Source organism: Artemia franciscana, chromosome 12 (assembly GCF_032884065.1).
Source record: "Artemia franciscana chromosome 12, ASM3288406v1, whole genome shotgun sequence".
In the NCBI taxonomy this organism is placed as follows: domain Eukaryota; kingdom Metazoa; phylum Arthropoda; class Branchiopoda; order Anostraca; family Artemiidae; genus Artemia; species Artemia franciscana.
This window is the reverse complement of record NC_088874.1, coordinates 38,573,194-38,589,004: the sequence shown is the minus strand read 5'-3', so window position 1 is coordinate 38,589,004 and position 15,811 is coordinate 38,573,194. Positions and strand designations below refer to the sequence as shown.

Sequence of the window (15,811 nt, the reverse complement as noted above, 5' to 3'; positions counted from 1 at the left end):
CAATCCCTACGATTGGACCCCCTTCAGATAGACAAGTGATCTTACGCCTGGATGTTCGATGCCTCTAAGACCAAAGAGCTATTTGATAGATGGTCGGACCATAAGAGTTGAAAACTTCATCTCTTGGGTATCTACTTCTTCTCAGACTTTTCTTGGGGTGTATATATAGTTGGTCCCGTGCCAGAAAGCTGGAATATTATTAATAATAATAATAGTAAGTACTATTTTGTTATTTTCTTTTTAAAGAGCTTAACAATTTGAAATCCAAACTTAAGGATCCAATTTAAGAACTTTGAAATAATACTCGATTCATTAAATGTTGATTCAGACTGTAGGTAGAAATATAGAAATAATCAGCATTTGTTCCAAAAAATAATTAAAACAGTAATTAAATAGTAATAGATAATCCAAGGCTTATTGATTTTTTTTTCTCTGATGTTGGAATCTGGAATTGTGGGTGAGTCTAAATTTGAAAAAATAAATAAAGTATATTCAAGGAAAGTGTGCCAAATAATTAATAAATTGTTAATTATTAATAATTAATTAAAAATGGCTTATTGGTGTTTTTCTCCCAGAGCTCCACAATTCAATATCAGAAATTGAGGATGGTATGCAGAAGGCCCTTCAAAAGACAGCACGTGACCTTGCACTTGAGGCTGGAAAAACAATCAAGCTAGAAGACGCACCTCAGCATGGTAAGCTAAATTACGCTACACGTCATATTAACATGGTAAACATGGTAAGCTAAACTTCATGGTAACATAGTGAACATGGTAAGCTAAACTTCATGGCAACGTGGTAAACATGGTAAGCTAACTTCATTTATGCTTTTCAGGGCTGAAAGTTAACATGGTACAAAAAAATTCCACAGACAAACAACTGAATCTATTTAGGGGCGGAGGGAACCCTTTGGATGAACAGAACTAGATAAACCTCCGCAAAATATAGCTGGGTTATTTGTTGAATATGATAAATTATGTATACAATTGCATAAATATCAGGACTTTAGGGACAGGTTTCCCCTTCTCCTGCTGGGATCTTGGAATATGCGGCTGGAATACTTATGAAAATTGTAGCAGTTTTCGCAATAATTAAGAGAGACTGTGGGTTAACATATGCTTTGAATGGCTTAGGGCTAGTTTCTGAAACTCAAAGAATCCTATAAAAGTGAATACTTATTAAGTATTTTTGAAGACCACACTGCCTTTTCATTACCATAAACAACAGTTCGATTAATAAATCCTTTTATTGGACAGTGAAAAAAAACAATAAAAAAATACTTGATATTTTGATCAAATGTACAGTAACCCTTTTGATTGCAGATACATTTATCCCTATTTGAACATTTATTTATCGCAAATATTCATTGTTGTTATTTTTTAAAATTGTATTTATTATTATTATTGTTATTTAAATTATTACTGTTATTATTACCTTATTGGTTTTATGTTATTATCATTACATTATTATTGTTATTTACAATGTTATTTGTTAATAATAAAATTTATAATATTATTACAATATTATTGTCAATTTGATGAGTCAAATTAGTGATATTCTAATTTTATTTTGGGGTATGCCTTGGATGCCATGCAATACGGGTATTTTTTGGGGGAGAAGAGTTAACTTAGACGTAACTTTGGACAAAATTCACAACTAATAGGTTGATTATTCAGAAATGTCGAGATTTTTAACAGAATTTCTGGATTCTGGGGATCTGGATTTGTGGTTTTTTTAAAAAAATTGGGAGAAGTGTTTGCTACATTGCCTTTAGAAGAGCTTGCAAGATCCCTCAAGGGTCCATAAGTAAAACGTGTAAGTTAAAAAAAATTCTTCGCAATTCTCTCAATTTTACAACCAAAATTGAACTAAAAGACTTTACTACCTTAACAAGTAGTTCATAATTTGGTATTTCCTCATCAATATGGTTCTTGAATTAATCTTTGACAGGGGGAGAGGTGCCTGAAAAATTCATTTTGAAAAATGCATTATTGTAATGCTCTTGGTGATGCATCATCACAAAACATCTATGCGTCTGAAAAAATTCATTTTGAAAAATGCATTACTGTAATGCTCTTGGTGATGCATCATAACAAAACATCTATGCGTTTGAAAAATTCATTTTGATAAATGCATTACTGTAATGCTCTTGGTGATGCATCATCACAAAACATGCGTTTGAAAAAATTCATTTTGAAAAATGCATTACTGTAATGCTCTTGGTGATGCATCATCACAAAACATCTATGCGTTTGAAAAAATTCATTTTGAAAAATGCATTACTGTAATGCTCTTGGTGATGCATCATCACAAAACATCTATGCGTTTGAAAAAATTCATTTTGAAAAATGCATTACTGTAATGCTCTTGGTGATGCATCATCACAAAACATGCGTTTGAAAAAATTCATTTTGAAAAAATCATTACTGTAATGCTCTTGGTGATGCATCATCACAAAACATCTATGCGTTTGAAAAAATTCATTTTGAAAAATGCATTACTGTAATGCTCTTGGTGATGCATCATCACAAAACATCTATGCGTTTGAAAAAATTCATTTTGAAAAATGCATTACTGTAATGCTCTTGGTGATGCATCATCACAAAACATCTATGCGTTTGAAAAAATTCATTTTGAAAAATGCATTACTGTAATGCTCTTGGTGATGCATCATCACAAAACATGCGTTTGAAAAAATTCATTTTGAAAAATGCATTGCTATAATGCTCTTGGTGATGCATCATCACAAAACATCTATGTGTCTGAAAAATATAATCACTCTAATGTTCGTTATGATGAATCATTATAATGCTTCAATTCATCTGAAAAATATATCACTTGATAATGTACTCTTTAAAAGAGCTTGAAAAAGGAGCGGGGGCACTTGAAATGAATATAGCAAATATATTTTGGTGGATTTTTGCTGCTATGAGGTTTAGTCATTGTTGACAACTCGAATTCCAAAGAGAGGACCAGCGAGATCTGAAAGTATTTTTGTACCTTTTCGGCACAAGTTCGAAACTTTTTTCTTCGTTTTAATTATTTCCATCTTGTAAGTTAATAAACATGAGTTTTTTTAAATTTTCATTTTTTATATCTATACGATAGTGTGTGTGACTATATAAAAGTATTCTCTCTGCATGAATTGATGGGCGCTATTGGGGCTATTTAGAGGCTACCTTTTTTTTAATGATGCTTCAATTCAGTGCTTCATATATTGTGTTTTTTTTTTATATTTTGAATTAAATACCATCTGAGACTGTAAATCTTTTTTCCCTATATAAACTGACGTGGGCTATTAATGGGCTATTTTTTCTTAATTTTGTTTTAACTCATTGCTTTCAGGTTGAAAGACAAAACACTATAATTTCTGCTGGAAAGAAATATCTCATATCTGTCAACAGATATGTTGAGTGAGGGCATGGTATTGGAGTCCCCTTCTTCCCACTCCGTTTGTGTGTACCTAGTGTGTACTTCTTCACCAATATGTAGGAAAACTGAGGAAGGAGAGCGTAATTAAATAAGTAAAAAAGGCAGTACTTGTATGATAAACGTCATACCACTCAAGTTTTCATTCATTGACGTATTATGGAACTGCTTTGCTGTCGTTAGTTTCTTTCAGTTTAGCGTGAGACGAGATTAAGAGAAGTGACTGAATAGATGGAAAATATATAATTTGGGTTGCCAAAAATTAGCGAGAAAAACAGGTTTTAATTTCAACAAAACAGTGAACAAAAAAACAACAAAACACTTTGATTTAAAAAGAAAAAATCCAAATACTTCGACCCCTCGTCCGGGAGCCTTTCTCCCGGAAAAAAAAACAGGAGAAAGAAAGGGAAAAAAACAATTGTTTCGGAAATAACATAAAAACGACAACTAAACACATAGTTAAACACATAACAGCATTTAAAGCAGGACAAACTATAAGCTCTTTGCTACATAATGGAAAAGACAAGATTCCAAGAAACATACAAAGGGGAGTACACAAAACTCCCCTTTGTGTACAAAGGGGAGTAAATTTTATGTAGAAAGAACATAGCAGAATTTAGAAAATAGGCTACAGCAACACAAAAATGCCATAGATTGCTCGCTAAAACATTAATCAAAATCGCAAGCGTTTGAATCAGCTGTAGGAAAACATGTATTTGATTTTCTTCATCACAAAATTTTATTTGATTAAAACAAAAATTGTAGATACGTCTGTTGCGAAGTTTCAGAGAAATTATTGAAATTAAGAATACTATCCATGGGGGGATTAGTATTAATAGAGATAAAGGGGATTTTAGAATAAACTCAATTTATAATAGTTCAATTAAGGAGCTGGTAAAATTGTCAACCAGTGATAACCTTGCGAAAAAAAGTCAGAAGGAGGTCAAAGCTGGTAAGTCAACGGACTGCAGCTAATCTAGCAAACAAAAAAAGTCATTTAATTTATAAATCATAAGTTTCCTTATTAACCTGTGAGATATAGTTAGGGGTGCTGGACCAGGAGTTTAGTGACCTTTTTTGTTTGTTCAGGTAAATATGGTCTTCATTTTAATAGATTCTCATTTATACCCTGATCGTTGAGAGGAGAGTGATCCATGGTTTCACTATAGACATTCGCTTTGGTTTTATTCTTATGTTGTAACATCAGTGCTAGAAGTTTGTTTATAATGTGAATTGTTCTTATTTATTTTGTTTCTTCATGTGTTTAGTTGTCGTTTTTTTTTGCTTTATTTTTTAAAAACAACTGTTTTTCGCTTTTTTTTCTGTTGAGAAAGCTCCCGGATATGATGCCGAAATACTCGGAATTTTTATTTTTTGTTCTCTGCTTTGTTGAAATTAAAACCCGTTTTTCTCGCTTAATTTTTCGTAAGTGAAAAAGCAGTGTGGTCTAAGAAATTATTTACTATATATCCGCATATTAGGGGTAGGGTGGGGGTAAAGTATTTGGACATTGTGAAGTTAGAAAATAATTCTTGCTACATAATATGCAGAATCGTTGTTCCTAATACATTAGACATGCAGATTCACTATACTTTACCCACACCCCCATCCTCCTAATGTGCAAATGTATAGCCCAAATTTGTTTCTAAAGTATTATATTTTATCTTACTTTGTTATATTTTATTAGGATTGAATGTTAGAAAACATATTAGAAGAGCATTAAGTAGGGCGTATATCATACATGTGCCAAAATTTAGCACCTTGTTTCTCTTATAGGTTATTGTTACCGTGTGACTATGAAAGAGGAGAAAGGACTTCGCAATAATCGTAATTATACAACTTTGGATGTTACTAAGGGTGGAGTTCGATTTCGGAATTCCGATTTAACGGACCTGAATTCTCAGTTTAAAGAAAAGAAGAAAGATTATGAAGAAAATCAAAAGAGAATTGTCGACGAAATTGTTACAATCACAGGTTGGGTTTCCTTAATTTAAATACTACTACTACTACTACTACTAACAGCTCACCGCAGCACCGAGCTGCCTGAGGCAAGCACAGCTACGCACACTCCTCCTCCATCGCAATCTATTCAAAGCCTCCCTCTTTACACCCTCCCAGGAAGTTCCTATTTCTTTCAAATCTTTCTCTGTGACATCCTCCCACCCCAGACGAGGACGATCTGCTTTCCGTTTAGCCCTAGACGGTTGGCTGAAAAGGACAGTATTCGGTAATCTGTCATCTTGCATCCGCAGAACCTGCCCTAGCCATCTAAACCTTTGTTTCATTATAGCCCTAAAAAGCGAGATTAAACCACACTTGTCGTACAGCCGACTGTTTGAAATACGGTCAGTCAGCACGGGTACCCAGAACAATCCGTAGGCAATTTCTCTGGAAAACATATAGTAAATCTCCATCCGCTTTTCGGAGAGCCCATGCTTCAGAGCCATATATGACCACTATCATCACTGTACCTTCCAATATTCTAATCTTGGTTTGCAGACTTATCTTCCTATTCTTACAAACTTTTTTTAACTGTAAAAAAAAATCTTAGCTTGTCTACTTTTAACGTCTTCACTCCTCCCAACGTCTTTGCTAATAATTCTACCAAGGTGAAGCTGCCCATCTGATCAATTTTTCGTTACCCAACGTCACCTTTTATCTTCAATTGTTCCTAGTCCTTGTGATTTAGTCATCTTAGCATTAATTTTTTCAAAACTATTCTAACACCCTGAACTCGCAAAACCTCTAAAAGTTCGTTCATTTTGCTCAGACTTTCATCTATGATGCTTAAATCATCAGCATAATCTAAGTTCAGGAGAGTTTTTCCTCCCCATTTGATTCCGTGGTCTCCCATTGCCTTTCATGTGCTCCTTAAGACAAAGTCCATCAAAATGACCCATATAAAGGGGGATAGAACACAACCCTGCTTAACTTCGGATTTAATACAAAACCAGTTGCTAACCTCATTTCTTACCTTAACCGCAGCAGTATTATTCTCGTACATAGCACAAATCACTTTAATGTATTTTTTTTGTATACCATATAAAGATAAGACCTTTGCTAAAGCTTTTCTATCAACAGAATCGAACGTCGGCTCGTAATCTATAAAACTTAGGACCAATGGTGTTTGACATCTCAGGCACTTCTCAATTATTAACCTAAGAGTGAAACTTTGGTCGACACATCCTCTACCTTTTCCAAAACCGCACTTTTCTTCTCTTAAAACTTTGTTTACATCATCTCTCAATATAAAAAGTATGATATTACTAAGTAATTTGCTACCTACAGAGATCAGACTACTTTAAATAGAAATATAATAAAATGCAAATAGTAATATATTTTGATTTTAACGCTTTTTTTCCGTATGGTAGGTTCAATTAGAAGTCCCATTCTGTATTGGCTGTTGCGTCTCACTTTGAACGATGAAGCCCATGTTAATTGGGGTGGCGAGTAAACCCATGTTAATATGGGGGGAAGGGACAGGGGTTTTCATCCCTATTCATGTCAATTTTTGCTTGTTTTGAGTTTGACTCGGTTATTTATTGTAATTTCTGTTCGTTTTGGATTTCATTTATTTATCGATTCTGACATGTAGTATTTTCACGCTTGGTAGATTATTTGATTTTATTTTTGCTTATTTACGTTTAATGGAGCTCTTTACTTTTCTTTGAAAAACTCATTTGTGGAAAAAGTTTTAAAATTAATTTCTCTTTATTTTATCTTGACATAGTCTTTTCAGGGAAAAATAAATAATAGTTTAAATCTTTTCGGTTTTCCTTTAAGAATTTAGAATTTGGCCTTCTGTTGTATGCTGGAGAAAAATTTTCAACAATTTTTAACAACATACACCCTTTTCAAAATTTGGACACAAATAGTAGTGTTTAGTTTAGTTTCATACCTCCTCTAGTTGACCAGACATAGAAAACTTGATACCATTCGCAAAAGTATCTATCTATGCTCTTTGACAACTTGGATACACTTACACTCTTTTGATTTGGTTAAATTTCAAGAGCAGAAGTAGTAATAGAAGTAGCCCCGAAATTTGAACATAATACCTCAGTCATTCTTGGGATGCTGCAGAGATGCCTTATTGGCCATTAGCATTAACAAAGTGCATTTTGGTTTAATCTTAAGGCAGAATTTAGTTTTTAAACATAATGGGCAAATCGCATAACTCTGGGGGGTGGACCTACGCAATAGCCCTATAGATACATTTATTAGACCGTCCAGATATGCTGAACAAACTAACTATCTTAAGTTTTGATTGGAAGTGTTTGGAAATTATGAGCTAAAGATGAGGGCTGATTGCCCTCCAATCACTTTTGACTCTTATAAAGAATACTAAAACTTTGAATTTCCAACCAAATGAGCTCCTTAAAAATATCAGTGATGTTACTTGTTATGATAGAGCACCGTTGCCTTTGATATTGCTTATTTTAATACTTGCCCTTTTAATACTTGCATCCGCGTAGTTGTTTTGATTAATTGAATTTCCCCCTAAGCGTTTCAACTTAATGCCCTGACGTGTCTCTAGTCACAGTAACCGTATAAGTAGTATCGAAAGCATACACATAGTGTTTTCTGACTAGTTCAAAATCTGTCACAACTTACCCTGAAAGTCTATCTTTATAATCTAAGCTGTTATTGCGATATTGCTTTGTCACCCTATTGACAATCTACAGGATCATAGTTCTTTTGATTTAGTTCAGCATCCGCATAAATATTCCTTGAAAGCTTCCCATTAATGCCCTTAGGTTGGGTAGTAGCAATAGTTGTAATAGCAGTAGTAGCATTAGTAGCAGTATGTATATAGCACCTTTCTTTTTCAACATCCCCTTCAATACGCGATGAAATTTTTAACTTAACACCATCAACCGGTCCTAAAGCATTGCTGATACATACTCTTGACAACTTATGTGGGCATAGTGTGTTTCGATTTGTTTTAATACAGTTACAATATTGCCCAAGATTTTCTCCTTATTACCCTTAGATTTATTAGTAGTATTAGTAGCACCAGTAGTTATAGTAGTAGCAGTAGAAGTGGAGTTAATTGTTGCAGTCTTAGCTTTAGTAGTAGTAGTAATAGTAGAAATAATAATAATATTAGCAGAAGTAGTAGTTGTAGGAGTAGAATCAGTAGTATTATGATACAAAATTCTCTTTAGGTTAGTTCAGCATCCCCCACAACAAGCGTTGTAAGTTTTAATTTCACATACTAAACTGTTCCTAAGATATTGCCGGTATGCCTTTTTGACAACCTGCATACGGATGGCAGGTTGTCATCAGTACAGCAGAAATTTTCAGAAATATTCTATGAAACTTTCATCTTCATACCCTTAGGCATAGATGTAATAGTAGTCAGAGCAGTAGTATAACTACCCGACTTAATACAATTAGCCCTTGCTATGATATTGTCGATTTGCTCTTTTATAACCTGTATAGTCGTATACTTATTGAAATTTTCTTCTTAATGCCCTTAAGCTTACAAGTAGTTGCGATAGAAGTAGTAATTGGAGCAATAGTAATAGTAGTAGCAGAACTAGTAAATATTGCAGTAGGAGCAGTATTAGTAGTAGTGTTCACACATTGCCTTTGAATAAATGAACGAACTTTATTACCGGTAAAAATGTAAAAAACACCAAGTACGGAGTAACATAAATAAACAAAAACAAGAACAATAAACAGTGAAAAAACTTAAAACTACAAAAGACAACATGAACTAATCAACCAGTATTAATATGGAAAAAAGGCTGCAGAGGGTCGCAAACGTGAATAAAGTTGATAGTCTTTTTTACATAAATCATCACTGGAAGACCGAATCTGTGAGGGCAAATCTATTAAACCAAATCGAGCAATTGTTTTTCTGTTTTGGTGCCGTCTAGGAAGCCGGAGGAGGAATTTGCAATATCTGAAATATGCCATACATAGAGTCTGGCGATCTTCCTTACGAAACAAATGAGCAATGCCTGATAAAAACAAAAGCACAGGGGCGCAATAAGCGTTATAGATCATACACAAACCGTTGCGGCTGTAACGGCTTTTGTTTGCGAATACTTTTCCGTAAGCAACGTGTAGGTTTTTCACGGCTTGACTCACTAGGGATGAACAGGTAGTAGAAAGTGTTGGGCCGAAACACAGACCGAGCCAGCTAACTAAAGAAGAACATGGTAGGACTGCAGTCCCAGCAACGAGTGGAGCGACCGCATAAGGGCTAGTAAAACAAATAAACGCGCTTTTAGGCGCATTAACTGACAGTCCAATCTTAGATAGTTCATTGGTTAATATATTCAAATTGGAAAGCAATCCACGGCGAGTCCGGGCAGCAAGTAGAACGTCGTCTGTATATGCAACATAAGACAAACCAATATTACCGTAAAAACAGATTTTTTAAGGGGGACGTTAGGACGATGCAAGCACACATTTAAATATAGGCTACTAGGAGACAACACGGCTCCTTGCCGAACTCCCTTATTAATTTTTACCGGCATTCTAGGTAACTTGAATTTCAGACTTTGAATACCAAGAAGACAATAAACATAGTACATAAGGATTAACACCTAAAGACGCAAGGGAAAATAGAGCCTGAGAGTGCACAATATTGTCGAAAGCTCCAGAAGTGTCAACAGTAAGACAGTATAAAGACATTTTTTTTTTGACATTGCTTAAAACGTGATGTGCATGGGAGCAACCGAAACGTTTCCGAAAACCAAACTGAAAAGGCGTAAAATCGACTCAATTCGACTCGATTTCTGGTAGTAATAAATGTTCAAGTAACTTTTCGTATCAAACGATACTTTTGCACATGACCCCGTGGGGGTCATGCCTCGCTTTTGATTAGACATTAGACTGCCGCAAAGAAAACTTTCAGGAACAAGCGACTGTGCTAGGCAAGACTGGAAAAGTTTTTGTAGATGGTTAAGTAGAGCAGGACAATCATAAGCAAGAAATTGGTAAAAAAGGCCGTCACCATCAAGGCTATTTGAATGCTTAATTTTTCTTAAAGCCAAGCGAATATCAGACATTGCTACAGGCTGGACATGAGCCTGCATGAGCCTTTTGGTCAAATGGTCATCCCCTTTAAATATTCTCCGAGAGTTCCAACTTAATACACAAATCAATTCTTAAGACACGCTATTTTGACACGCTTTTGGTCAACTGAACATCCCACTCATGATGCCCCTGAAGTTTCCTCTTGACATGGTAAGCCTTTCTAGAAATATTGCTGATACGCCCGTATCAGCAATCTGTATACACATAGTATGCTTTGATTTAGTTCAAATTTCTCCTCAACGTTTCTTCCGATATTTTTTCCAATATCCTCAGCCTTAGTAATGCTCAGTCATTCCTGAGGGACACCCCCTTGACAATCTCTATACACATAACATGTTATGAACTCCCCTCAACATTCCCTGAAAGACTCATCTTGCTGCCCCTCGTTTTTGGGAAAGTAGAATTCAAACATATGTTAAACATATACTCTACTCAATAACATATATTATATGTAAACAATGAACAAATTGCATAGCTTGCAGTCCTGGCCCTGAGGTCTCGGGAGGGGGGAGAGGTCCGTCAAATTACTTTGACTCTTAAAAAGGGCACTATAACGTTGAATTTAAAATCAAAGAAGATCCATCTGAAATTAATACCACCACCCATTCCATATGAACCTTATGTGGCTCCAGGGCAAAACTTAAAGCACTTGCCCCAGGGTTCTGGGGGGCTCTTCCAACCTTGGAAGCATTGTTATATTCTTTGGACTATCTTGAACAAAATTGCCATCGCACAATTTCAATCAGACACATTTTGTGAAAAGAGGGGTAGTTGAGGGGGGGACTAGTTGATCTCCATCACTATTGACTCTTAAAAAGGAACTAGAACTTCCAATTTCAACCAAATGAGCCACCTCTAATGTACATACAGCCATTTATTCCATAAGAATCTTAAATGCCCCAGGGGTATAACTTACAACCCTCGCCCTGAGAGCAATAGGGGGGGGTGGTTGGTCTTCTCATAGACATAATTTCCTGACCTTTCAACTACGATGAAAAAAATTGTTATCTCTAAATTTTGATTGGAGGCGTTAAGGGAAATGATGAGGATGGAGGGGGGTGGACTGGTTGCTCTCAAATCACTTTGACTCTTAAAAAGGCACTATAACTTCCAACTTCAAGTCAAATGAGCCCCATCTAAAGCTTATACAACCGCCCATCCCATAAAAACATTATATGCCCTCATGGTATAACTTACAACTCTATCCCGAGGGCGCCGGGGGGTTGTGTCAATCCTAGAGGCATTATTATACGCTCTTTGGACTATTTTGAACAAAATCACTATCTCGTAATTTCAATCAGATGCGTTTGGTGAAAAGAGGGGTTTTCGGGGGAGGGGGGTTAAATGCCCTCTATCACTTTAAACGCTTGAAAAAAGCACTAGAATTTCCAGTTTTCAACTAAATGAGCCTCTTCTAAAATAAAAAAAACTTACAATACCAGTCCCCGTCCCGTGGCATAACTTACAACACCCCTCCCCCAGGCTCTGGTGGTTTGTATCGACCCACAAAGCCTTGCTATATGATATTTGGACTATTTTGAATAAAATGACTGTCTCAAATTTTTTATTCCATATATTTCGAGAAAATACGACGTGTTTAGCCAGGTGATAGATGCCCTCAGATCACTTTGACTCTTAAAAGGGGTACTATAAATTCAGATTACCAATCCAATAAGTTCCCCCTGAAGCATATACGACTACTCCTTTTATAAGAACCTTATATGCCCCGGGTCATAACTTAAAACCACCTCCACTCAATAAAAACCTTATGTGCCCCCAAGTCGTGGCTTACAACCTTATCTCCTGGGCACTTGGGGTTGTGTCAACCCTAGAGGCATTGATATATGTTCTTTGGATTATTTTGAACAAAATTGCCATTGCATACTTTTAATCAGACCCGTTTGGTGAAAAGAGGGGTAGTTGAGGGGGGGGGCTAGTTGACCTCCATTACTATTGACTCTTAAAAGGGAACTAGAACTTCTAGTTTCAACCAAAGGAGCCACCTCTAATGTTTATATAGCCGTCCTTTCCATAAGAACCTTAAATGCCCCAGGGAATAACTTACAACCCTCGGCGTTAGGCTCTGGTTAGCCACTTACTGATCACTTTGACTCCTAAAAAGGGCACTAGAACTTCTTATCACAAATCCAATCATTCCCCTAAAAAGCATTTACGACCACCCTTTCCATAATAACCTAATATGTCCCCAGGGCATAATTTACAACTCTTGCCCTGAGAGCTATAAAGGGGGGGAGGTGGTTGGTCTTTCTCACAGACATAATTTCCGCACCCTTTAACTACGATGAAAAAGCAATTGTTATCTCAGATTTTGATTGGAGGCGTTAAGGGAAATGACGAGGGTAGAGGGGGGTGGACTGGTTGCTCTTCAATCACTTTTACTCTTAAAAAGGGCACTATAACCAAATGAGAACCATCCAAAGCTTATACGACTGTTCACTCCATAAAAACTTTATATGAACTCATGGTATAACTTACAACCCTATCCCAAGGGCGCTGGGGGGTTGTGTCTATCTTAGAGGCATTATTATATGCTCTTTGGCCTATTTTGAGCAAAATCGCTATCTCGTAATGTCAATCAGATGTGTCTGGTCAAAAGAAGAGTTGTCGGGGGGGGGGGGGGTTGTTGAATGCCCTCCGTCACTTTCGACCCTTAAAAAAAGAACTAGAAATTCCAATTTTCAATCAAATGAGCCTCTTCTAACGGTTAACAAACCATCCCTCCTACGAAAACCTTAAATGTCCGTGGCATAACTTACAACCCCGCCCCCAGGCTCCGGTGGTTGGTTTCACCCCCAAAACCAATGTTATGTGATCTTTGATTATTGTTATTGGACGTCTTTGGGGAAATGATGAGTGTGTGGGGGGGGGACTGGTTTCTCTCAAATCACTTTTGACACTTAAAATGAGCACTATAACTTCCAATTTAAAATCAAATAAGATCCATCTGAAATTAATACGACCACCCATTCCATAAAAACTTTATATGCCTCCTGGGCATGACTTTATCCCCAGGGCACTGAGTGGTCGTGTTAACCATAGAGGCATTGTTATATGATCTTTGACTATTTTGATTAAAACCGCTATCTCACATTTTTAATCAGATTCGTGTGGCGAAGAGGGTTAGTTGGGGGGGAGCTTGCTCCCTCCATCAGTTTTGACTCTTACAAGGGAACTAGAACTTCCAATTATCAACCAAATGAGCCACTTCTAAAGTTTATAAACCACCTCTTCCATAAAAGCCTTAAATGCCCCTGGGCATAACGTACAACCCTTGTCCCCAGGCTTTGGGTTTTTTTTCAACTCCAAAAGCCTTGTTATGTGATATTTAGACTATTATGAATAAAATGGCTATCTCAAAATTTCCATTAGATGCATTTCGGGTCAATACGACCTTTATGTCTGGGAGGTGGGTAGCTGCCATCCGATCACTTTAAGTCTTAAAAAGAGCACTAGAGCTTTTGATTACCACACCAATGAACCCCCTCCGAAGTTTCTACGACAACCCTTTCTATAAAAACCTTATATGCCCCGGGGCATAACTTACAACCCTTGCCCTGAGTACTGGAGGGGGGGGGGAATTGTTATCCTCAAAGGCATAGTTTTCGGACCTTTCAACTACGTTGAACAGAATGGCTATCTCACAATTTTGATTGGATATGTTTGCAGAAAGGGTGGGCGTGGGAGGTGGGTAAATTGCCCTGCAATCACTTTCGACTATTAAAAAGGGCACTAGCCGTTTTAATTTCCAATCGAATGAGCTCTTTTTCAAGTTTCTACGACAATGCTTTCTATAAAAAATCTTATATGCCCCCAGGGCATAACTTACAGTCCTTGTCCTGAAGGCTGGGGAGGGGTATTTGAAATCTCAAAGACATAATTCCCGGACCTTTCAACTACGTTGAACAAAATGGCTATCTCACAATTTGATTTGGATATGTTTTCAGAAAGGGTGGGCGTGGGAGGGGCGTTAATTGCCCTGCAATCACTTTCGACTATTAAAAAGGGCACTAGCCGTTTTAATTTCCAATCGAATGAGCTCTTTTTCAAGTTTCTACGACAATGCTTTCTATAAAAATCTTATATGCCCCCAGGGCATAACTTACAGTTCTTGTCCTAAGGGCTGGGGAGGGGTATTTGAAATCTCAAAGACATAATTCCCGGACCTTTCAAAAACGTTGAACAAAATGGCTGTCTCAAAATTTTGATTGGATGTGTTTTGAGAATGGCGGGTGTGAGAGGAAGGTTAGTTGCCCTCCAATCACTTTTGACTATTCAGCGGGCACTAGCCAGTTCAACTTCCAATCGCATATGTCCTTTTTGAAGTTTCTATGACAACTCCTTCGATACGAAGTGTCCTGGTCTAAGACGAAAAAAAAAATGAATAAATAATACATTGCGCCAACATCGTTCTTTACTTAGGCAGCGCTATTGTGCTGCCTATGATATAAATTCTCAGAAATCTTTAATCTAAGATTTTCTTGAAAACGTTAGCAAATTTTGCTCTGACATCTACCAGTTGGAGTCTACGGGGTGATGTTACTTCTTAATTTTATATAATGGGCTGTCTCGTGTCAGAAGTTGTCGTGTCATCGTGTCAGCAACCGCGAGGTTGCTTTGCCAGATACTTGCATTTGAGATGCCATGAATTAGATCCTGGCATTTGACACTTTTTATTTTATTTTTCTGAATTTTCTGTTGGCTTTTGGCAGGGTTTTCTAATCCTTTTTGTGTAGATAGTAAGAGTAGCGAATTAACGTATTTTGTTGGGGATAAAAAGCATGTTAGACAAAGATTACTTCTGCAAAGGGCCTAGGGATTAACTGATAGTACTTTAAAAATTTACAGACCCATCAGAGGCTATTTGTGGTTTTTCTTTTTTTAGAATATTATTACAACAAAAATTTTAAGATGAAAAAAATGTTAAGAAAATGACAAACAGAAGGATGGTTATTTTTCGACCCGGAATCATGCTCGCTTGGTTTCGTCTTTTTCTTAATATTTTTAATGGTTTTCATTTTTTTACGTACATCATGTACAGCCGCAGTTGTTTCAAGCCTTTTTCAAACAGTTCGTGGTAACGAACTGTAGCAAGGAGCGACCCGGCTCAATAGTAACCAAAACTCTAAAAAATGGAATTTTGATACCAACGCTATATCAAAAGAATCGAATTTTAATGCTGATTTAAATATATAAGTTTCAAAATGTAGAATTTTGTATTATTGCCGGAAGGCAGATCACGGATGCGTGTTTATTTGTTTGTTCGTTTTTTTTTCCAGGGGTGATCGTATCGACCCAGTGGTCCTAGAACATT

General features: G+C 36.5%; 1 protein-coding gene across 1 annotated transcript in view; it reads left to right on the top strand.

Annotated features, from left to right (window-relative positions):
- The window catches only part of LOC136034087 (DNA mismatch repair protein Msh2-like), an 83,078-nt gene that overhangs the window by 43,628 nt on the left and 23,639 nt on the right, over nt 1-15,811 (top strand). Inside the window, exons 9-10 of the mRNA XM_065715211.1 lie at nt 576-695; nt 5,206-5,403. Coding sequence (XP_065571283.1) covers nt 576-695; nt 5,206-5,403 — 318 coding nt within the window. The remainder of the gene's footprint in view (nt 1-575; nt 696-5,205; nt 5,404-15,811) is intronic.